This window comes from Alosa alosa, chromosome 6, assembly GCF_017589495.1.
Source record: "Alosa alosa isolate M-15738 ecotype Scorff River chromosome 6, AALO_Geno_1.1, whole genome shotgun sequence".
Taxonomy (NCBI): domain Eukaryota; kingdom Metazoa; phylum Chordata; class Actinopteri; order Clupeiformes; family Clupeidae; genus Alosa; species Alosa alosa.
In genome coordinates, this window is record NC_063194.1 from 34,615,871 (window position 1) to 34,641,721 (window position 25,851).

A 25,851-nucleotide genomic window follows, 5' to 3' on the forward strand; every position below is an offset into this window, starting at 1 on the left:
ATAAAATTTAACAGGGAACAAATTAAGATGTTGGTCAGACTATAATAAGGAGAATAAACAACTATGTCAATTCAATCGATAACAAAATAAACAATGAAAAAAAGGGAATATAGCAATAATAAACATTAATGTACATTCAATCAATAATAATAACAGTAACAGTAGACATGTAAGACATCTATTTACATCTCTAGCAGGGTGGTAAAATAAGGTGTGTGGGTGTGTGTGTGTGTGCAGGGATGTAGTGGTAAAATAAGGTGGGTGGGTGAATTCTGTGATCACGGTGAGGTGGACTGCGTGATCACGGTGAGGTGGACTGCGCCATGCGGTATCGTATTTTTTAAAAAGGCATTCAGAACATGTTTGATGATGGTGGAGGTTATTGTCCAATGTGTAACAATACCAGTGAAATGATTCCTATGTGTTGATGAGTGTACGTATTGTGAATGTGGATAATACAGTGTGATTTTTGAATGTTAAAAGTTGCAATTGGTGAATAAACTCTTTTGAGAGGATAAACTCTAATAAGAGGTGGATAAACTCTATTTCTGAAATTTCAGAGGTGGATAAACTGTGTTTACTTGCGTTTAGTCTCCACTACATCCCTGATCTCTAGGCTAGGCTAGAGGGCTATTCAATGTTATCCTACTATGATAATACATTTACAGCTAGAAATATGTACAGCATAGAGCCTGCACAACACCTGCCTTACATCTTAAAGGGATACAGGGAAACTATTGCCTGACATCTTAAAGGGATACAGGGAAACTATTGCCTGACATGTTAAAGGGATAGGCCTACAGGGAAACTATTTTCGGCTGATGTTGATTTTAAGTGGTTTCATATGATGGTAGTCAACATTTTGAAAGTAATATTGAAGAATATAGTTAACATACTGAAACGGCATTAAGTTATATGTAAACAGAATGGATGGAAGATGAAAACTGGAATGACCATTTTTAGGACGGTGCAACAATCCCTCTTGCCCAAGAGTGTCTAAGGAAGGCTTGTTTTTAGAACCTTATTCTTAAATAGATTAGAAAAAATATATATAGATGAAATAAATATAATTATTTATTTATTTATTCATAAGTTACACTCACAACACAACAAATCAATATATTTTCTCAAAAACTCAACCACACTTTCTTAACTCATATCAGCTGAAACACATCCCAAACATGCTGAAACCCTGCCGACCTGGCAACACCTGTTATAGGTGTGGACCAGGAATCTGAGTATTTGTGGAACTGGAATAACCGGTCAGGCATGTGGACCAAAGGGGTTTTTTAAGCTACCAGGGAATATCAACTATATTCTCAAGACTTCAGACAAACTTATGGGGTTGTGACTATGCTAAAATATTGTTTAATAATGGAACTGCGGAGGTGAAGCATTATAACATGGTAATTGCTCATTCTCCCCTGGATGGCCATGAAGACTTCACCGCAGTTTAAAGCTCAGTTCGTGAACAATGAGTTTGCAATGCAAGTTCACGTATGGCCCATTGCCATAATTTCTCCTGAAAAGATGGAGCATTATGACAAGAATATGACATCATGCAGACTACTGCAGGGCCAACACATGAGCCAGACCTATACAAATGGCAATTATGAATATGAATCAATACCCTTAATTTTCTTTACATTATTGCTCCTACATTAGAAAATGCAGTATTTTATGCAATCAAATATTACACAACATGACATTAATTAAAACTAGACCAAGAACTGAATAGGTGAATGTAGTAGTGATTTGGGCATAAATCTCAGCTGAAGGAGGTACAGGCAGGTATTGCAGGTGGGCAACAAGACATACCTTCCAACATTAAGCTGTGAATGCAGGTATTGCAGGTGGGGCAACAAGACATACCTGCCAATATTAGGCTGTGAAAAAGAGGGAGATTTTCAGAGTCCCCTTTAAATGCCACCACCCACTTTAACACATAGGCTATTAATAGAATAAGGATGGATGGAAAATCACTTTTAATTAGAGTAAAATGTACATACTGAAATACATATAAAAAAACATACAAAATGTACCGACAAGTTTTCAAACAGTCAAAATGTGTGTGTGAGAGAGAGCAAGAAAGAGACGCTGCGTGTTTGTACTGTATGTGTGTGTGTGTCTGTGTTTCCGACTGTGCTTTAGCCCCGTGGTTCTCAACTGGTATGGCAAGGCACACTGCTATGCGCTGGAGTTTTGAGGAACCCCATGCATTTGTACACAGGCTCATTATAGCTATGGTTATGGTTATGGATTTAGCAGACGCCTTTGTCCAAAGCGACACATAATACAAAGCAACATAATAATATTTAAAATTGAACAGGGAACAGATTAGAATGTTGGTCAAATATAATAAGGAGAATAGTAATAATAAACAACAATATCAATTCAATCAATAGCCTAATAAAAGGCAAAAATAAAACAATAATGTCCATTCAATCAATAAAAACAATGACATGCTAAGACTACATTAAGGAGAATATCAATAATAAACAATAATGTCAAATTAATTAACAGCCTAATGAAAATAAAACAATATTATAGAAACCATAACACATAAGCGCTTAAACAACTAAGTACATGTTGAATAGGAATGTCTTTAGACCCCTCTTAAACGACCCAAAACTACCACAGGAACGGAGAGCACTGGGCAACTCATTCCACCAACATGGAACCACTGAGGAATAGTCTTGATTATGTCATTAACATTAAGGTTTTGAGGAACCCCATGCATTTGCACACAGGCTCATTAACATTAAATAGGCTAGAGGGTTACTTTCAAATGCATCAATGATACAGCTGCTTATTTTTAAAAGGTTTTAGGTCGTCATAAAGTGGTTGTTATGCAGCCAAGATGTATAATGCAGCTCAGTCAACATCAATGACCATGTGGTCTTAGCTCATGCGGTAGAAACAAATATGGGCATCACAACGAATGATAATATATTTATAATAATTTCATGTGTATGCAATGCTTCATAATCAGTATTTTTTAATTTATTTAAACATTTTCATTCATCTATGACAAATGCATTGTAGCCTATATATTGTTCTTATGACTATTTTTAGTGTTAATGAATGTCAACGTTTTGATATAGCGTATTCATTAAATTCACACAAAAAACTTGGGTGACACTGTGGCAAATTTGATCAGAGAAAGCTAGCCTTAGCCTTAGTCAAGTAGCACTAGATAGGGCTAGGGGTAAGGGCTAGTGTTGTAAACGTAAGGGTCTAGGCCAGTGGTTCTCAAACTTTTCACAATGACCACCTCAGAATACCACCTCAGGCTCTACAAGTACCACCATTATTACTGGCATTAAAATACAATAGCGTAGGCCAATTTCACATATTGTATATTGTACATAGTGTTTTGCGTCGTTTGTTGCTGGCAGGTGCCATGGCAGCTTCACTAGTCACATGTGCTGGGCTCATTGTCACCAACTTCAGTTTCTGCTCGACATATTCACCACACTTCCAATACTTCCTGTTTTGACCCATGATTGCATGGATTTTTTTGATCCATCATGTTTTGCTTGCCATCACAGCTTAGCTTGTCAACCATTTGCTAATGCTAATGCTAAATAATAAATAATGCAGTTAAACTAGCCTAGTAGGCCTATTGGCTCCTATTGGCTGATATAAAAACAAATGTAGGCTTACTTTGTTCATAAAGACAAAATAAAATAATTAAATTTTTTAAATTTATTATTTTTTTATTTTTATTTATTACACTTATTAAATTTAATTTATTAATCATGTATTTATTTTTATTTCATACACAATCTGGCAACCCGAATGGATTAATGATTTTAAAATGAAGTTTGATGGCCATGCAGATTACGGGAGTTTTCCGGGAGAAATAACAAAACGGGAGGGTGCTGGGAGATGACCTTGAAATACGGGAGAAACCCGGGAAACCCAGGTGTTGAGTGTCCCAGTGACGCCACTTCCATTTGCCTCCATGGGACCTATCTTTCGAAAAATTTTGAACGCCAGTCTATGGCGAAAAAGAAATGATTTTCTGGTCTCGGTTGACTTGTGCCTTGAATTACCCATATGATGTTTGTCAATTTTAAAGACAATTTTTCATGTAAAGACATTTGCAGTTTGTTTCGTAACTATTGAATTACAACATTGTGAAAGATCGTAATTCCAACGACTACGAAACCCATCAGTCGCACTAGTGACGTTACCTCATTCACAGCCACACTAGATTGTACAAGCATACCAGCAACAGGTCTTAATTGGGCTTTCCTTGCCGATGAAAATACCATGAGTCAGAGGATTAAACACATCATAAGTTGTATTCGTCCATAGACTGTACATTAGATGTTAAGTGACATAGCAGGCAGCAAGATGCAACCGTTAAATAGCATAACAGCTAATCTTATCGTTTCATTACGTTGGTGACGTACATCGTTTGAGATGAGAGATGTAGTCCACTGAGTGGATTCGCACAAAACCAACATAACTTTTGAAGTCTATCGAACAACAGTACTTTCTTGACGTGAAAAATTATCTTTTAAATTCACACACATCATATGTGAAATTCGTGGCACAATTCAAACTGGACCAAAAAATAATTGTTATCTCTCCATTAACTCCCGTTCATATTTTTTTGAAAGACAGGTCCCTTGTAGCGGAAGTAAAACGGAGGTCACTGGGACACTCTGTAGGCAGGTATGCTATGATGTGTCCAGAGAATGTATAATAAGGGGAGAACTGCCACTCTCGGAAAACTTTCGGTTTCTGAACTGGTTGCAGTTCCTTCTGTGGTTCCACATGAGGGCGCTCGTCCACGAGTGCAGAATGCATGGAGGTCTATGGAGCTGTACCCCTCAAAATCCACTTTTCTCGGGATATATATTTTTTTCAAGTAATTTGAGTATTGTATTCGGAAGGGGAGGCAAAGAAAATACACTTGGTTGAGTATTATATTTTAGTCACTTAATTGTTCTTAAAAGCCTTTCAAATGTGTCAATGACGTCATTCATTAGCACAATGCTAGCGTGTTATGTGCAACAACGACCCAACCTGTAAGAAATCAAAAGGACATAAGTACACGTTCATTCAACTTTTGACCTATAACCCATGTTGAAGTTATACAAACTACAATCAAATCTGAGATTTGTCAACGACAATCAGGTGAAAGAGACAATTTTAGCCGTCTAGCTCCATTGACTTCCATTCATTCTGCACTCATGGCGATCGCCCCCAGTGGAACTCTGGTGGAACTGCATCCATTCAGTGGAAATGCATGGATTCCAGTTTCTTCCAGTAGCAGCAACTGGAATCCATGCATTTCCACGGAATTATTTTTGGAATCTGATCCCTTATCATACCTGTTCATTCTTACTGGCCGTATTTCGACTTATCGTGACTAAATTCAAGATGGCTGCAAACGCTAAAACGCGGAAGATACTGTCTGTATAAATCGTCTTGTAAGTAAACTACCAGTGTTTTTTCAAAGTTCTCAATGTCTCGTTTTAAATGTCAGGGCCCTCGGAAGTCTACCAATGAAGTGTGGAGATACATTGAGCCTCGTAAATGGTGTAAAACAGTGATTTATTTGCATGGCTAGCCCGATGCCGAAGCACCACTATTGAAAAAGCTGTTGGTAGCATCGGCTAACTAGCGCCAGATTTTGGAGTGCAGGGGACAAGCCGAGATGGGCTATGAGACATACGTTCACACTCGGTATCATGTTTCAACACACTTTATGTCAATATCACACCGGAATTCTCCTTTAATACGAAGTGGCAAGGCTCTCCGTAGACGGGCTCTGATGTGTCCTTGCAATGAAAAGGAACAAATCCCAGTAGTACGGTGGCCCTGAGGTGCAAACCACAACCGCATCGAAACCAAATCGAAAACCACAAACACAAATCGAAAGCCACAACCGCAAATCGAAAACCACAAACACAAATCGAAAACCACAACGACAAATCAAAAACCACAACGACAAATAAAAACCACAACGGCTACAATGAGCTCTAGTCTGGGATGGATTACTGAACGGGCCTACCGGGCCCAGGTGGCCCTGAAGCATGGCGGGAACATGCCTTCAGAACTACCTTAATTCCTTAGAAAAAAAAAAAAAAAAAGCATAGTCTCAACAAGGTGCTGGAAACATTCCTCAGATATTTCAGTCCATACTGACATGATGGCATCAATCAGTTACTGCAGATTTGTCTTTGGCCTCGTCTCCACGAATCTCCCATTCCACCACATCCCAAAGTGTGCTCTATTGGATTGAGATCTGGTGGTGACTGTGGAGGCCATTTGAGTACAGTCATATCATTGTCATGTTCAAGAAACCAGTGTGAGATGATTCGAGCTTTGTGACATGGCGAGTTATCCTAAGTACTAAGTACATGTTGCGTTACAAACTGTGAGACTCCCTTTCCATAGACAGTAAAAGAAAGTCCCTTTCTCTAATCTGGGTACCCAGTAGTTCGCATCCGTTCGCATCATACTTCTCCTCTGACCAGTCTTTGACAACACTGACCCCTGCTGGCTCGACTCGACTCTGGAGACATTGCCTATTTTAACCTGCATACTCATACAGACATACATGTAAACCATCACGCTTAAGGCTATTTGGAAAATGTGTAGTAAAAGCCTTTGCACTTGTAGGGTAGCCTACTTGCTGTCTTTGAGGGAGTTGTTTTATTATCTTATTTTCAACTTTCATCAGATCCTGCCACAACATCAGTACAATGAACATTGAAGACATAAGAAATCACTCTATTCTTGCGAAAAAATCCTAGTTGGGTAATACTGTTCACGTTTATGGTGTAACTTTTATTAGATTCCTAAATGCATGACTTCTTTTTGACAGTAAAGGAGATAGCTTTGCTGCATACACGGTTGCTACGGCAAGTGGGAAGGATCATGTTACGCATTTTTTCTCTCTTCAAGACCCTCCAGCTGAATTGAGAAGCTAGTTAGCCAGGGCTGGGACAACAATGATGTCGGAGCAGGAGGCTCTGAAGTGCTCCAGCGCAAGAAACCGTGGAGGGGTACAGAGAGTTGAGGGTAAACTCCGCGCTAGCGTGGAGAAAGGGGACTATTATGAAGCTCATCAAATGTATCGGACGTTATTCTTTAGGTAAGAGTCATTCACGGTGCATATTGATTTGCGTTCAATTGGTGTTTGGGGCCTTCCCTTCCAGACCTTTCTACACCTCAACCCAACTAGCTCCTTCAATTATGATTGGTGGGCGGCTGGTTTTGTTCCACCTCTTTTGACAATTCTACTCTCTGTGAGGGTATTTTAACATGTCAATCAGTTAAAGCCTCCATACACACCAACGCTACCCATGCTAGGTGCACGATACTAGCTAAGTAATGTTCATTTTAGAACACTGCATTTATTCATGCAATGTCCTAGCCGATTGTTCAACATATACAACGCCCTGATATATTGCAAGAGCTGTTGCTAAATGATCTCGTTTTCATCTGTCACCAAAATGTCAGGGTCTATAAATGAGTTTACAGATGGCTAATAACGCTAAGCTAAGCTAGATACGTTACCGTTAAGTTATCCTACTAGTAAGAGCTAGTAACTCATTGAAACCCTTATTTGTTTCCGACAGGCAACTGAAAGTGCTTATTCGTTAGCTAACTGTCTATGTTTTTGTTGAGTAGCTGGTCAGCGTTAATTTATTTTGTATCTCCACCTTGCTTCGCCCATCTAGTTAGCTTGTTAGCTATACTTGGACCAGATCATTTGTAGGTTGGAAACCGGCTAGTTAGCGTTAGCTAGCATTACGTGGCCCGAAGTGTCAAACCCGACATGACTTGACAATTAATACTCTGGGCACGTTTCGCGAAACAAGTTTCATAAGGTTTTTCGTGGACTAAATTAATCTCCTGTGTCATATGTGCTAACTGCTTTCTATTGGCTAGCAGACATTTGACATACACACACCGGCCACTTTATTAGGTACACCCAGTTAGTAGGCTACTGGGTTGGACCCCATGTTTGCCTTCAGAACTACCTTAATTCCTTATAGCATAGTCTCAACAAGGTGCTGGAAACATTCCTCAGATATTTCAGTCCATACTGACATGATGGCATCAATCAGTTACTGCAGATTTGTCTTTGGCCTCGTCTCCACGAATCTCCCATTCCACCACATCCCAAAGTGTGCTCTATTGGATTGAGATCTGGTGGTGACTGTGGAGGCCATTTGAGTACAGTCATATCATTGTCATGTTCAAGAAACCAGTGTGAGATGATTTGAGCTCTGTGACATGGCGAGTTATCCTGCTGTAACCATCAGAAGATTCAATTCAATTTTTTTATTTTATTGTGCTTATAGAGCGCCAAAACATGTATCATGGCGCTTTACAGAATGTAGGCAATCAGAGAAAAAGGAAAGAAAGGAAGAAAAGAGAGAGAGAGGCCCAGGGGTAACCGGGGTAACAGGGGAACGGGGGAAAAACTCCCTAGAGTTGGAGATACATATAGAAACCTCGAGCAGATCCACGACTCAAGGGCCTGACCCATCTGCCTAGGGTCAATACAGGACGGTAAGGTCTGTATACATGACAAATGCATATGATGGTCAGGTGTAGAGAATAAGACATGGGTGTTAAAAGCTGAAAGTTACAAGAGGTGGGATGATTACGTATCTGGTTTGATAATTCATTAATCCTGATTTAGTGACAGAAAGTTCAAATAGTCCAGCGTTGGAATTGTCCAGGGGAAGGGAGTTGTCAAGGGGCATGTGGTGGGTCGGCAGACGGGCCAGGAATCCGGGCAGAGTTGTCATAGGCAGGTGATGGGTCGCTAGGCTGTATGGGCCAGGAGTCCAGATAGGGGGACAGTAATAGGGCAGTCGAGGATGGGACTTCAGGTGAGAGGAGGGCCAACACACGGATGGTTGATGACTGGTGATGATATACCTCACGTGAGGCACAGTAAGGGGGAAGAAAGAGAGATGTAGAGTGGGTTAGTATTACTGAAAATCAAAATGGTTAATGTCAAGTAATCAGTGGTACTATATATTGTTACAGTATACCATAGTGACAATAGGCAAGAGAGGGAGAGAAGGGGAAAGAGGAGAGGGGGGGTTGTACGGCGTGACACATGAAAAGTCCATGACCGCACTATGCTATAGCAGCATAACTAAGGCATGGTGAGGGGTAGTCGGCACCAGCGCAGGTATGGTCAGTGACCACCATCGCACGCGCGACTGGGGTGCCAGTCACACGAGGACTCAGCAGGGTGGTCCATTCCAAAAATCCCTGAGGTGGGTGAAGTTCCACACCGCACCATACCTCACTATGGGGGGCAGTAAAGAGGTGTGTTTTAAGTCTAGACTTAAAAATAGGGAGGGTGTCTGCTAGTCGAATTGAGGAAGGGAGATTATTCCAGAGGAGGGGTGCGCGATAGCTGAAAGCTCTGCCTCCTACTGTAGTTTTTGAGATTCTTGGAATTACAAGAAGGCCAGTATTCTGTGATCGTAGCGGTCTGGGTGGGTTATATGGGACTAGGAGATCTGGGAGATGGGTTTACTGATCATCAAGGGATGGACATCACCACCAGAATATCCCCCACACCATTACACCACTACCACCAGAATATTCCCCACACCATTACACGATTACCTACAGCCAGGACCGTTGATACCAGGCCGGATGCATCCATGCTTTCATGAATGCAGAATTCTGACATTAGCATCCGAATGTGGCAGCAGAATCCAAGACTCACCAGACTCGGCACCGCTTGTCAAATCCTCTGTTGTCCAATGCTGTTGAGCCCGTGCGAATTCTACTGGTACTGATTTGTATCAGTTTCCTGTTTTTGGCTGACAGGAGTAGCACCAGGTGTGTAGTGGCACCAGGAGTGTAGTGGCACCAGGAGTGTAGTGGCACCAGGTGTGGAGTGGCACCAGGTGTGGAGTAGCACCAGGTGTGGAGTAGCACCAGGTGTGGAGTAGCACCAGGTGTGGAGTGGCACCAGGTGTGGTCTCCTGCTGCTGTAGTCCACCTGCTCCACCTGCTCTGCGCTATGGCCTTGTGAACTTTGACAAAAAGAGGCTGAACAGAATGTAGGCTAGGTCGAGCCAAAAGGGGAGAAAAGGAAAGAAAAAATAAACAATAAAATAATGTTAAATAAATAATAAATAGTCCAGATGAGTTTTGTGTTCAGGAATGTGAAGCGTGTGTAGCGTCTTCCAACACATGCCTACATGCTGGTGGATTGGGTCATGGTCACAATCTTACATAAGAGTAATTTTACAGTGTGTCTCCTGGGTAACATGGGTACATCTGGTAATTTTTTCAGATTTTTTTGAGACCTAAGTGCGTGGGCCCTGGTTGAACTGACGTGGAATGACCCCTCTGCTTCTCAGTTGTGATGAGTGGTTAATGAGTTACTGTGGTGGTAACTGGAGTCGTGTGTGTGTTTGGCTGCTAGATGGCTCTCCAGCTCATGACGTAGTAGCGCTGGGCGGTATACCGGTTCACACCGTATACCGGTGTATATTTTCGTTATGATATGAATTTTTAATATACCGCCATACCGGTGTATTTGATTACACAACGTTTGGAACGCTGCACCGCACAACAGTGTTTCAGACGGGACTTTTTTCACACGCACGCATGGTGCCACTGCGAGGCATAGTGAGGGTAAACACAAAACACCTGAAGTTTTTCCCCTGAAGTATGACCCTTAAGGCTTAATTTCTCCTTAGGTAAGGGGTTTATTTAAGGGTGTTGCACAGAAATAATACCTTAAATTGTTTCTTTAGTTAAGGAAAAACGTTAAGGGATACTGCATTGAAAAGGATTTACCGTCACGAAAATTCTATTGAGATTGTTCAACAGCTGTAGCTGGCTAGTAGGTGATGTCGTTAGTTAGCAACCCACCGAACACAGTGAAGTTTAATGATCTTATCATTTATCTCACCTTAAGAATATTCGCTGAAATTATCCAGGTAGCAAGTAAAGCGTGTTATAGACATGCGCTGAGCAATACTAGCTGGCTAGTTAGAAATGATCCTGACTGTCATCAGTGCACCAAAACGAACTTTTTTGTTAATGTTTTGCCTAGCGAACCGAACCGAAGCTCATGGCAGGCTAACAAGACAAATCACATCCACATGAAGTTAACGTTGGCCTACCACTAACGTCATGTAAACCACACAATAACAATACATTTCTGATAGGCCTATTTGACAGAGTAAGCATATTAACAGAGAGGTTTTATTTTAAATTGTATCATTTTCAAAAAAGTATAATTATTGCAAGTTGCAATATTGGTTTTATTAGGGGTTTGCACGGACGTCACGTTCTGGCCGGTAACCATGGTAACCCAGCACGCGCGCCATATTGGTGATACTCAGTGAATGAAGTACAATGGAGTATTATGCACTTTGGATATCTTACATGATTGTAACCGTGTCTAAACAACAGAAAAGCTCATCAAAATGCGTCTAAGATGCAAAGGCATATAGGGCAGGACTTGGACCACAAGAAAAGGCGCGATATTTCGATAAATTACGGTTTATTGGCAGCGCAGATCCATATGGGTTAGGTGAGGGAGCGAAGTACCAAGTTCAACCACAAGCGCCCCCCTTCCTCTGATAACTTCTGGCATTATTGTCCCTTCTCCCTGTTTTTTTAATAACTGTTGGAAGTCGATACCTACACCAGATGTTTTTCTCAGTCTGACCTATTGGTACAACCTAAAACACGGCAATAATTAACCATTTTCCTTGACGATGTTTGGGATTTACTTCAGTGCCTAATGTTTTCTAATGAGGCGAGTATCTCCAATATGGCGACGTCCAGATCTGATGACACACCCGTGCAAACCCCTAATGCAAGATGTTTGTGAAATGTGCACAGTACAACTTCTGCATTTTGACTGCAAGATGTTTGTGAAATGTGCACAGTACAACTTCTGCATTTTGACTGCAAGATGTTTGTGAAATGTGCACAGTAAAACTTCTGCATTTTGACTGCAAGATGTTTGTGAAATGTGCTCAGTACAACTTCTGCATTTTGACTGCAAGATGTTTGTGAAATGTGCACAGTACAACTTCTGCATTTTGACTGCAAGATGTTTGTGAAATGTGCACAGTACAACTTCTGCATTTTGACTGCAAGATGTTTGTGAAATGTGCACAGTACAACTTCTGCATTTTGACTGCAAGATGTTTGTGAAATGTGCACAGTACAACTTCTGCATTTTGACTGCAAGATGTTTGTGAAATGTGCACAGTAAAACTTCTGCATTTTGACTGCAAGATGTTTGTGAAATGTGCACAGTACACCTTCTGCATTTTGACTGCAAGATGTTTGTGAAATGTGCACAGTACAACTTCTGCATTTTGACTGCAAGATGTTTGTGAAATGTGCACAGTACAACTTCTGCATTTTGACTGCAAGATGTTTGTGAAATGTGCACAGTACAACTTCTGCATTTTTGCAAGATGTTTGTGAAATGTGCACAGTACAACTTCTGCATTTTGACTGCAAGATGTTTGTGAAATGTGCACAGTACAACTTCTGCATTTTGACTGCAAGATGTTTGTGAAATGTGCACAGTACAACTTCTGCATTTTGACTGCAAGATGTTTGTGAAATGTGCACAGTACAACTTCTGCATTTTGACTGCAAGATGTTTGTGAAATGTGCACAGTAACAACTTCTGCATTTTGACTGCAAGATGTTTGTGAAATGTGCACAGTACAACTTCTGCATTTTGACTGCAAGATGTTTGTGAAATGTGCACAGTAAAACTTCTGCATTTTGACTGCAAGATGTTTGTGAAATGTGCACAGTACAACTTCTGCATTTTGACTGCAAGATGTTTGTGAAATGTGCACAGTACAACTTCTGCATTTTGACTGCAAGATGTTTGTGAAATGTGCACAGTACAACTTCTGCATTTTGACTGCAAGATGTTTGTGAAATGTGCACAGTACAACTTCTGCATTTTGACTGCAAGATGTTTGTGAAATGTGCACAGTACAACTTCTGCATTTTGACTGCAAGATGTTTGTGAAATGTGCACAGTAAAACTTCTGCATTTTGACTGCAAGATGTTTGTGAAATGTGCACAGTAAAACTTCTGTATTTTGACTGCAAGATGTTTGTGAAATGTGCACAGTAAAACTTCTGTATTTTGACTGCAAGATGTTTGTGAAATGTGCACAGTAAAACTTCTGTATTTTGACTGCAATTGTCTTTGCATTCTGATTAAATTCTTCATTAGAATCATGAGTGGCTCTTTGTAAACAGCATCATTTTCTGGGGCCATGCAAAACTGCATTACCACTTTTGTGGAGTTATTCTACATCATAACAGTAAAATAGACCATCCTTAGTCAATGTACTGCAGCAATTCCTCTCTCAACCTGTAGAAAATGCTGTGAACATCTGATTATGCATGAAAAAAATACCGTCATATACCGTGAAACCGTAAGAATTTTGAAAAATACCGTGATATACATTTTTGGTCATACCGCCCAGCACTATGACGTAGATCTATGTTGACCCTGTGTGTGACCTTTGAATGTGACCTGTGTGTGTTGCAGGTATATGTCACAGTCAAAGCATGCGGAAGCTCGAGAGCTCATGTGTAACGGAGCGTTGTTGTTCTTCAGTCATAATCAGGTGAGTTCTGAACTCCTCGCTTGCTCGCTCGCTCACTCAAGTCACTCACACGCTCACACACTCAGTCGCTCACTCACTCAGTCACGCTGCTGTGCAAGGACTCGCGTCTGGTTAGAGGAAGGATTTGGAGAGTTCAGATCCAAAAACAGTTAAAGGAAAAATCCGGTGGTTTTTCACATGGATCTCCGATTCTCAAGGCCATGACTGTTGAAAAGCGTCAGTTTCGGCTGGAGCTGCTGCAGACAAGTATAAGTATGAGGGAGGGACATGTGGTCTCTGCGTTTATCCGTGAATTAGTGAAACACACACAGTGAACACACAGTGAGGTGAAGCACACACTAATCCCAGCGCAGTGAGCTGCCTGCAACAACAGCGGCGCTCGGGGAGCAGTGAGGGGTTAGGTGCCTTGCTCAAGACTGGTCGGAGTTCGAACCGGCAACCCTCCGGTTACAAGTCCGAAGCGCTAACCAGTAGGCCACGGCTGCCCCGTGATGAAGCAGTAGGGGCTCAGGAACATGCCCCCAGAGTGTAGCGCTGTAGCTGCCCCATGTTAATGCCCCCAGAGTGTAGCGCTGTAGCTCAGGAACATGCCCCCAGAGTGTAGCGCTGTAGCTCAGGAACATGCCCCCAGAGTGTAGCGCTGTAGCGGAAGCTGGAGGCTCTAACTGCAGCAACTCGAGCTCAGTAAAACTATTTTTTGTTTTTTTTCTCTTCGTACCAACGGTACTGGGTGACCTCGAGAAACGGAGATCTATGTGAAATGGAGATCTAAACGGAGATCTATGTGAAACGGAGATCTAAACGGAGATCTATGTGAAACGGAGATCTAAATGGAGATCTATGTAAAACAGAGATCTATGTGAAATGGACATCTAAATGGAGATCTATGTGAAAAGGAGATCTATGTGGGAAAATTGCAGGATTTCTCCTTTAAGTCCATCTTCACAAATGTGCAAAGTGTGCATATGTTTTAATAAGTATAAGTATATATACTCTTTTGATCCCGTGAGGGAAATTTGGTCTCTGCATTTATCCCAATCCGTGAATTAGTGAAGCACACACAGCACACAGTGAGGTGAAGCACACACTAATCCCTGCGCAGTGAGCTGCCTGCAACAACAGCGGCGCTCGGGGAGCAGTGAGGGGTTAGGTGCCTTGCTCAAGGGCACTTCAGCCGTACCTACTGGTCGGGGTTCGAACCGGCAACCCTCCGGTTACAAGTCCGAAGCGCTAACCAGTAGGCCACGGTCAATTCCAGGTCATTTGCTGCCATCAAACTACAATTTGGCTGTTTTTTTAAGTCACAACCCAACAACAGTTTGACTGATATCAAGTTAAAAAATATCTATATTTTATATATTTTCCGTAAATTCATCAAAAATGTACTTACCAGTAACTGTTTTTGCATCTGAACTGTTCATTTGTTAAATCTGCTCTGTCAGCGGCAGCTTTATGTAAACGTGCCTTCCTTAATAAGTGAGTGATTCCACCTATGCCTCTGCTTATTTTAGTTGTTAAATGTCCTTTATCAGCCACCGTAGGGTACACCTGGGCCCACCTGTGCAGTAGGGTACACCTGTGCCCACCTGTGCAGTAGGGCTGGGCAATATGGACCAAAACTGATATCCCAATATTTTGGGGCTGATTGGCGATATACGATATCGATATGATATTGATATTTCAAACAGAAAGAACGAAGTGCTTCATATTTTCACTCAACACAACAATTATGACAACACAGCTGGTTTTAATTATATTCATTTCAGACTGCTCTAACAGAGCTGTGCAAAAAAGTGTAAACAATACCAATAGGCATACAGTTGCTCTGAGGGCTGTGCAAATAACAATATTCTGTGACCTGATTGGCAACACAGGCCTACAGCTTTACAACAAGAAAACAATAAAGGTAACACAAATTAAAAGCCAATATAATAAACCAATTGGCATACAGATAGAGCTGTGCAAATAAGAAAAGTAGGCTACAGCACATACCTGTTTGTAAATATTTAACTGCACAAGGAGTAGGGCTGGGCGATATGGACCAAAAACTGATATCCCAATATATTTTGGAACTGATTGGCTTATATATTATATATATCGATATTTTAAACAGAAAGAGCTAAGTGTTTTTCAGATTCACCAACCAGCTTTTAATTAGAATGATTTCAGACTGCTCTAACACAGCTGTGCAAAAGTGTAAACAATAGCATAGGCCTACAATAGGCATAGGCTACAGTTGCTCTGATAAAGCTGGGCAAATAACAAAAGACCAAAAAGTTGACCCTGAATGACACGCCCAGGCCTACATTGTACTGCACAATGCAATATTTTGGGCACAAAATATTGAAAAAACCTGTAGTTTTGTCACACAATGCAGTTTTTTTTACCCGTAAGGGTTTGATGGGGCCTAGATGACAAGCAAATGTAGCCTATGATGGCCTAGACATGTTGATATCAACAACAAAAAATAGTTTTAAACAATTAGGCTACTTAAACAACGCGTAACTGAGTCACTCATCAAGAGTGTGATAGACGCCACCGCCGCTTTTTTGGCGCGCTCATTTTGCATGTTCGGTTCGTAAGAAAATCCCTATGCACGATTGAATGGGGTTTCAGGAATCATAAAAAATGATGCCCTAACTGTTCGCGAGAGCCCCGCGAATCAGAATATCCTCTTAATAAAATCAGCGTGGTTGCCTCCCTGAGGACTATAGATCTGCAGATGTATATCGCTAAACGCAAGCATTCATCAGTGTATTTAAATTAGCTAGGCTATTTACCAAAAATGACATTTTACGGTAAGTCGAAGAGCTGTAAACAGTGTTGTAACTTAAATCTGCGTGTACAAAACCGCTTGGAGCTCCAGTGGAATTTTGATTTCACAACGAGAATTCTCGGTCTAGCCCAGGGGTGGGCAAACTGCGGCCCCACTTCCACCCGGCCCGCCGAGCATTTCATTTGGTTATCAGGCTGCTCGCTATTTTTTTCCTGCGATAGAGACGACGTTGGTTAGCTTTACTGCAAACTGCTTTTCACTCTCCTTAGAGAACATTATGTCAATGTCAAAACATCATGTTAAATAGAGATAACATCATGTTAAACTAAGTTAACTCTTAGTTATCTCCTTTGCAGCAGATCTAACGTGAACATGATGCGATCCATTTAATTGGGAACGCTGGTCTGCACTCACGAGGGAGAGAGCCGCAGGTTCCAGCTGGCTTGTCATTGTTGATAATTGATATCTCCTTCTTATAAGAAAGTTTTAAAAGGAAATCATGAAGGCAACAGTAGTTCCCCTACTGACCATTTAAAACTGTGAGAGGGCCCAGCCGAGGTACAGCACTAGCCATAGCGAGCAGGCAGAAGATCATAGAGAAATAAACGTGAATTAAAGCGACGGTGCACAATTTATACATTTGTTAAACAGCATAAAATTAGCAGCATTTTTAAGCAATTCATATTTTAAAACAAATACGTTTCATACTAAATTATAGGCTATAAAAAATGTATTTTTATGTATTGTGTCGTGGGGAGTTGTTTTTGGCCCGTAACCAGTTTTCAAAACCCAATGTGGCCCTTGAGCCAAAAAGTTTGCCCACCCCTGGTCTAGCCGTTGATGTGCCGACGGAATAGGCATCAGCAACCTCTGATTAAGGTAGTTTCTATGTGTGGGAATCCCTGCTGGGGACAAGGAACTAAACGTTTGTGTGTGTGTGTGTGTGTGTGTGTGTGTGTGTGTGAACAGCAAAACAGTGCTGCAGACCTGTCTATGCTAGTGCTGGAGTCTCTGGAAAAATCAGAAGCAGAAGTAGAAGATGACATCCTAGGTAAGCTGTCCTCTCTCTTTGTTTGTGTGTGTATGTGTGTTGGAATTTGATATACCATGACCTAAACTGTTTTTAATGTAATTTGTGTGTGTGTGTGTGTGTGTGTGTGTGTGTGTTTGTGTTGGAATTTGATATACCATGACCTAAACTGTTTTTAATGTACTTGTGTGTGTGCGCGTGCCTGCGTGCGTGTGTGTGTGTGTGTGTGCGCACGTGCGTCTTTCTGTGCGTACGTGTGTGCACGTGTGTGTGTGCGCGTGTGTGTGCGCGCTTGGCGTGTGTGTGTATTACTTGCGCTGGGTGTGTGTGCGCTGCTTGCATGGCGTGTGTGCGTGTGTGTGTGTGTGTGTGCGTAAAATAACGTGTGTGTGTGTGTGTGTGTGTGTTATGACTGCGCAGAGCATCTGGTGAAGCTGTTCAGCCTGATGGACCCCAAGTCTCCAGAGAGGGTGGCGTTTGTGTCCCGGGCGCTCAAGTGGTCCACGGGGGGGCCAGGCAAACTGGGCAACCCCAAACTACACCAGCTACTCGCCCTCACACTATGGAAAGGTACACACACACACTCAACCCCAAACTACACCAAATACTCGCCATCACACTTTGGAAAGGTACTCACACACTCTCTCTCTCTCTCTCTCTCTCACACTCACACTCACTCACTCACACACACACACACTGCTTGAGGTTGATGTTTGTCAGGCTGGGTCCGCATGTTTGCTCCTGTTGGAGCTGGATCCCATCAACTCTGATTGGTCCTCTTGAAGAGTACTTGATTGTGATTGGTCCGATATTTTTGAATAGCATACCACTGAACTGAATGCCTGACCATTGGTACAGGCAGTCTGTGTTTGTAACTATGGAGATCTAATAGATTAGAGTTGAAGCTAGCATGCTAGTGTTACGCATACCATGCATCATGGCAAGTGGATATCCTCTGTGAAATTCTTCAGTGCTTGAACAAGTAGGCTTGCTCACTGCTGTGGCATAACGTTACCTCTGTGGCATAACGTTACCTCTGTGGCATAAGGTTAGCTCTGTGGCATAAGGTTAGCTCACTGCTGTGGCATAAGGTTAGCTCTGTGGCATAAGGTTAGCTCTGTGGTATAAGGTTAGTTCACTGTTGTGGCATAAGGTTAGCTCTGTGGTAGAGGGGGACTGATTTTAAAGAAAGAGCTTTCAAAGTTGTCAGAGCTGCACTCTTTTTCGGTCGGGAGCGGGTCTCTTGGGACTGCAGACCCCTACTCTGTGGTATAAGGTTAGCTCACTGTTGTGGCATAAGGTTAGCTTTGTGGTATAAAGCTCTGTGGTATAAGGTTAGCTCACTGCTGTGGCATTAGGTTAGTTGGCATAAGGTTAGTTCTGTGGTATAAGGTTAGCTCACTGTTGGTGGTATAAAGGTTAGCTCTGTGGTATAAGGTTAGTTCACTGTTGTGGCATAAGGTTAGCTCTGTGGTAGAGGTCTGCGCGGGACTGATTTTTCTCCCGCAAAGAGCTTTCAAAAGTTGTCCCGCGCTGCACTCTTTTGCGTCGGGACCCGCGGGTCTACTGCGGGACTGCAGACCTCTACTCTGTGGTATAAGGTTAGCTCACTGTTGTGGCATAAGGTTAGCTCTGTGGCATAAGGTTAGCTTTGTGGTATAAGGTTAGCTCACTGTTGTGGTATAAGGTTAGCTCTGTGGTATAAGGTTAGCTCACTGCTGTGGCATTAGGTTAGCTCTGTGGCATAAGGTTAGTTCTGTGGTATAAGGTTAGCTCACTGTTGGTGGTATAAGGTTAGCTCTGTGGTATAAGGTTAGCTCACTGCTGTGGCATTAGGTTAGCTCTGTGGTATAAGGTTAGCTCACTGCTGTGGCATTAGGTTAGCTCTGTGGTATAAGGTTAGCTCTATGGCATAAGGTTAGCTCTGTGGCATAAGGTTAGCTCACTGCTGTGGTATAAGGTTAGCTCTGTGGCATAAGGTTAGCTCACTGTTGTGGCATACGGTTAGCTCTGTGGCATAATGTTAGCTCACTGCTGTGGTATAAGGTTAGCTCTGTGGCATAAGGTTAGCTCTGTGGTATAAGGTTAGCTCACTGTTGTGGTATAAGCAGAGACTTTCTAATGAGGAGACACAGCACTCAAAAAATTCTCCATAGAAATGCATGGGGTTAGTTGGTAACGTCAATATGGCCGTTGTCTACACACATCCCACCCCTTCTTCGGCAAACGCTGACATGTGAATACATTGAGCCAATCATGTGGTGTGATGTGAATACATTGAGCCAATCATATGGTGTGTTGTGAAGACATCGTGCCAATTATGTGTTGTGAACTCCGCTGGAGCAAGGTTGGTGTGGTGAAGCCTTGCGCACGCGCATTTCTGCTGAAGAGGATGCCCTACGAGTGCCCAAAAAGCGTTGCAATATGGCCGCCGAGTGGAGGGACTTGCCTAAAAAGACTTTGGTATAAGGTTAGGTCTGTGGTATAAGGTTAGCTCTGTAGCATAAGGCTAGCTCTGTGGCATAAGGCTAGCTCTGTGGCATAAGGCTAGCTCTGTGGCATAAGGCTAGCTCTGTGGCATAAGGTTAGCTCCGTGGCATAAGGTTAGCTCACTGCTGTGGCATAAGGTTAGCTCTTTGGCATAAGGTTAGCTCTGTGGCATAAGGTTAGCTCTTTAGCATTAGGTTAGCTCTGTGGCATAAGGTTAGCTCTCTGTTGGTTTGTTGTTATTTGTTTGTTTGTTTGTTTTCTCTGGTGGTTTGAGTACTGGGACTAGGCTGTCATTTTTTGTGTTGGCTGATCAAGACAGGCTTGTTAAAGGTGCTCTACGCAATGTTGTGCGATTGTGTTGTCTGATTAAGACAGGCTTATTAAAGGTGCTCTACGCAATGTTGTGAGGTTTCTAAGCTAAAACATTTTTTGTCACATACAGCAAACATCTCCTCACCATCCGCTAGCTGCCTGCCCCCTGAATACACTGTAAAAAACGCGGCCTCTCTGGACACCCCAGGCTCCAAAAACGGCAACAAAAACAGCCTGGTCCAGCCTGGACCATGAAACATAAATTGTTCCAGCCAATCACCGACGAGATGGAGAGTTCAGGAGAGTTTCAGTTGCACGGGATGGAGGGGCGAGATAGCTCTCTGTTTTGTTTGAACGTCAACAGAAGTGACGTTACCCAACATTGCTTAGAGCATCTTTAAACTGAAGAGCTGCAGAGCTAGTCAGGTTGCCAGGTCTTGGGGTGTCTCTAGTTACGCTCTCAGGTTGTCAGGTGTTGGGGTGTCCCTAGTTACGCTCTCAGGTTGCCAGGTGTTGGGGTGTCCCTAGTTACGCTCTCAGGTTGCCAGGTGTTGGGGTGTCCCTAGTTACGCTCTCAGGTTGCCAGGTCTTGGGGTGTCCTTGGTTGTGCGCTACACTGGATTGACCAGTGAGATTAGATTTGTATTAATAATAATAATAATAATAATAATAAAAAAAATAATGCATTTAATTTGTATAGCACTTCACAAGACTCAAAGACTTGTCACAATTTCTCATAGATACAGATTAGTTTTAGTGTGTTAACAGGACTGTGTGATTATAGAACATATGAACTGTCTGTCTGCCTCACTGTTTGCGTGCTATATTAGCACATTAGCACATATGCATAACCCCTCCCTCCATGCCACAGCCGAACTGTGGCCACACTTATACCTTTTCTTAAAATAGATATATATATAGATATACACTCACTCACACAGAGCACCTTACCTTACCTTACTATGCACAGAGAATCACAGGCTCAGTCCCTGCCTCAGTCATTGCAAGCGCCTCTTGATTGATTAATTACCCACTATGTGCATACTGTTTTTATAATTGATTTAGATTAGTGTTAGTTAGTATAATTTGTATTTTAGTATATTCTTTATCTTCTACTGTCCTTATTGCTTAGTTGTGTTTTTATATTATATACTTTTAATTACTTTTTCTGCTGTTAGTAAATGTGTGTGTGTGTTGTCTGTATGCTACTGAGACCTTGAATTTCCCCTTGGGATCAATAAAGTATCTATCTATCTATCTATCTATCTATAGTTGGGTTAGGACAACGCAATATAGAGATTACAGATATTGTAAAACGCAAAAAACCAAGTCCACAATATACTGACAATGTGCATATTCTCAGATTTCTCTATTTATTGCATATTTGCCCATGTGACTAAATGTGTGTGTGTGTGTGTGTGTGCGTGCGTGTGTGTGTGTGTGTGTCCTCAGAACAAAACTACAGTGAGTCCCGGTACCACTTCCTCCACTCCTGTGATGGGGAGGGCTGTGCCCTCATGCTGGTGGAGTACTCCGCAACTATGGGCTACCGCAGCGAAGTGGACATGTTCGTCGCCCAGGCCGTGCTCCAGTAAGTGTGTGTGTGTGTGGTCCCAGGCTGTCCTCCAGTAAGTGTGTGCATGTATGTGTGTGTGTGTGTGTGTGTGTGGTGCCCAGGCTGTCCTCCAGTGAGTGTCTGTCGTGTGTGTGTGTGAACCGTTGTGTGTTCAGACTACATGGGGGCCATGAGGTCATACCGCACACAGGACATTTACATGTATTCATTCAGCAGATGCTTTTATCCAAAGTGACTTATATATGACACACACACACAGACGCCTTTATCCAAAGTGACTTATATATGACACACACACTCACACACACACACACACACAGACGCCTTTATCCAAAGTGACTTATATATGACACACACACTCACACACACACACAGACGCCTTTATCCAAAGTGACTTATATATGACACACACACACAGACGCCTTTATCCAAAGTGACTTATATATGACACCCACACACACACACACCCACACACACACTCACACACACACACAGAATTCTTTATCCAAAGTGACTTATATATGACACACACACACTCACACACACACACACAGACGCCTTTATCCAAAGTGACTTATATATGACACACACACACAGACGCCTTTATCCAAAGTGACTTATATATGACACACACACACACACACACACACACACACACACACACACACACACACACACACACACACACACACAGACGCCTTTATCCAAAGTGACTTCTATATGACACACACACACTCACACACACACACACAGACGCCTTTATCCAAAGTGACTTCTATATGACACACACACACACACACACACACAGACGCCTTTATCCAAAGTGACTTCTATATGACACACACACTCACACACACACACAGACGCCTTTATCCAAAGTGACTTATATATGACACACACACTCACACACACACACACTCACACACACACACACACGCCTTTATCCAAAGTGACTTCTATATGACACACACACTCACACACACACACAGACGCCTTTATCCAAAGTGACTTATATATGACACACACACTCACACACACACACAGACGCCTTTATCCAAAGTGACTTCTATATGACACACACACTCACACACACACTCACACACACACACACACAGACGCCTTTATCCAAAGTGACTTATATATGACTCACACACACACACAGACGCCTTTATCCAAAGTGACTTATATATGACACACACACTCACACACACACACAGACGCCTTTATCCAAAGTGACTTATATATGACACACACACACTCTCACACACACACAGACGCCTTTATCCAAAGTGACTTCTATATGACACTCACACACACACACAGATGCTGTACATTGCAAGAGCCGTGGAGTTGAGTTTCATGCGATACCCACTGTCAGAAAACGGAAAGGCTAAAGAGGAGTTGAGTTTCATGCGATACCCACTGTCAGAAAACGGAAAGGCTAAAGAGGAGTTGAGTTTCATGCGATACCCGCTGTCAGAAAACGGAAAGGCTAAAGAGGAGTTGAGTTTCATGCGATACCCACTGTCAGAAAACGGAAAGGCTAAAGAGGAGTTGAGTTTCATGCGATACCCACTGTCAGAAAACGGAAAGGCTAAAGAGGAGTTGAGCCGGCAGGAGAGGCTCGTGGCAGGCCAGGAGAAAGAGTAAATAGTCGACTCTTTCAGCCAACTCCTCACAGCAACGTTTATTACCCAGATCCCCCCAAAAACAGTTGAGTTATCAGACAGTGCAGACTCTGCACTTTACAATGACGTTGACAGCAGCAGTAGCCTTATGTAGTTAACAACAGCACTTTACAGAGTAACTTAGCAACAGCACTATAGAGAGCTATAGAGTAACTTAGCCACAGCACTGTAGAGAGCTTTAGAGTAATGTAACTTAGCAACAGCATTATAGAGAGCTTTAGAGTAACTTAGCAACAGCACTGTACAGAGTAACTTAGCAACAGCACTAGACAGAGTAACTTAGCAACAGCACTATACAGAGTAACTTAGCAACAACAACACTATACAGAGTAACTTAGCAACAGCACTATACAGAGTAACTTAGCAACAACACTATAACTCTCTTGACTGCCATCCCATACATTCTCTGACAGATTCACCATACTGACAGTTACGTGTGAAAGAAAGCATAAACCCATGATGCTGTTGGTGTGTGTGTGAGTGTGTGTGTGAGAAGATGCTGTTGGTGTGTGTGTTGTTTCCTCTCTCTGGTCATCTAAAACTGAAATCAGCACTAGGGGGCTGCTGTGCCAGCAGTCCTTATCTATTGGTGTTCTCTTTCTTACACTTTCAACAGCTCCCCCAGCTCTCTCTGTGTGTGTGTGTGCGCGTGCGAAGAACACCACACCACTAACACACAAAAACGCTACTGCATCTAGTGACACCTAGTGTGTGTGTGTGTGTGTGTGTGTGTGCAGGTTCCTGTGCCTGAAGAACAAGACCAGTGCGTCGGTGGTGTTTAGCACGTACACACAGAAGCACCCGTCCATCGAGACTGGGCCGCCCTTCGTCCAGCCACTCCTCAACTTCCTCTGGTTCCTCCTCCTCGCCGTGGATGGGTGAGGAGACACACACACACACACACACACACACACACATTCAGATTCACACACACTTCTCAATTTCCATTGGTCACTGCTGCCCATGGTAGATGGGTGAGGACACACACACACACACACTCACCCTATGGTTGTACCGACTCCTATCACTTACTCCCTACTTTACCACAAAGGAGTATTTATGGTCTGAGTTGTTTGTGTGTGTGTGTGTGTGTGTGTTGCAGGGGGAAGCTAACAGTCTTCACAGTGTTGTGTGAGCAGTATCAACCGTCTCTGAAGAGGGACCCCATGTATAACGAGGTGAGCTCAATCCCAGACACCCCACACTTAATCACATCACACCACACCTAAACACACCCCACACACACACACCTCACACTTAACACCTCACACCTAAACACACCTTACACACACCTCACCCCTAACACACACCCCACATCTAACACACCTCACACACACCTAACAAACACCTAATACACACCTAACACTCACCTAAACACCTAATACACACCTAACACACACCCTACACCTAAGCACACCTCACACCTAAACACACCTTTCACACACCTCACACCTAACACACACTTAAAACACACCCCATCCATAAACACACCTTTCACACACCTCACACATAACACACACTTAAAATACCCCTCACACCTAACACACACCCCACACGTAAACACACCTCACACACACTTCATACACCCCACACCTTAACATACCTCACACCTCCAACATTCCTCTCTCTCCTCTCTTCTCTCCTCTCTCTCTCTCTCCAGTATCTGGACAGAATAGGGCAGCTGTTCTTCGGCGTGCCCCCCAAACAGTCATCATCATATGGAGGTTTGCTAGGTAAGGACAGACCTCTCTCCAACACAACACACAGTGTGTGTGTGTGTGTGTGTGTGTGAGACTGTGTTTTAATTAGTTTGAGCGCAGTGTGTGCGCATGCGGCGTATGCGGCGCGTGTGTTAATGCGCGTAAGTAATGCGTGCGGCGTATGTGTGTGTGTGTGTGTGTGTGTGTGTTAATGCGTGCGTGTGTGTGTTAATGCGTACGTCTGTGTGTGTGTGTGTGTGTGTGTGTGTGTGTGTGGTGTGTGTGTGTGTGCAGGGAACCTGCTGAACAGCCTGATGGGCTCTGGTGAGGAGGAGGAGGGGGAGGAAGCACATAGAGGGCAGCAGCCCGGCCGAGCTGGACTGGCTGGCGTCTTGAGCGAGACCAAGCCAGCGGGGGCTTATGGGTAGGGGAGGAGAGGGGGCGGGGCACACACAAACACCACAGATAGGCTCCGCCCCAGCCATCCTACGGAAGCCCGGACTGTCCAAAACTGCAATGTCTTTTTTTTTTTTCCCCTTTGAGTTGTCTTTAATATATATTACATATATTTTCGTTGATTTTCTAGTGCTGAACATTGCTCTCTTTAGGTGGTTTTAACAAACAAACAAACAAACAAAC

General features: G+C 42.8%; 1 protein-coding gene across 1 annotated transcript; it reads left to right on the forward strand.

The window, feature by feature from the left end:
• The first annotated feature begins 6,905 nt into the window (after window positions 1-6,905).
• get4 (guided entry of tail-anchored proteins factor 4) lies at window positions 6,906-25,608 on the forward strand. Its single transcript, XM_048245531.1, is given in 10 exon segments — window positions 6,906-7,117; window positions 13,562-13,640; window positions 17,386-17,467; window positions 17,867-18,016; window positions 21,701-21,839; window positions 24,250-24,390; window positions 24,615-24,690; window positions 25,173-25,245; window positions 25,507-25,565; window positions 25,567-25,608. Coding segments are annotated over 10 exon segments (984 nt in total). The 5' UTR covers window positions 6,906-6,974.
• The last annotated feature ends 243 nt before the right edge of the window (window positions 25,609-25,851 follow it).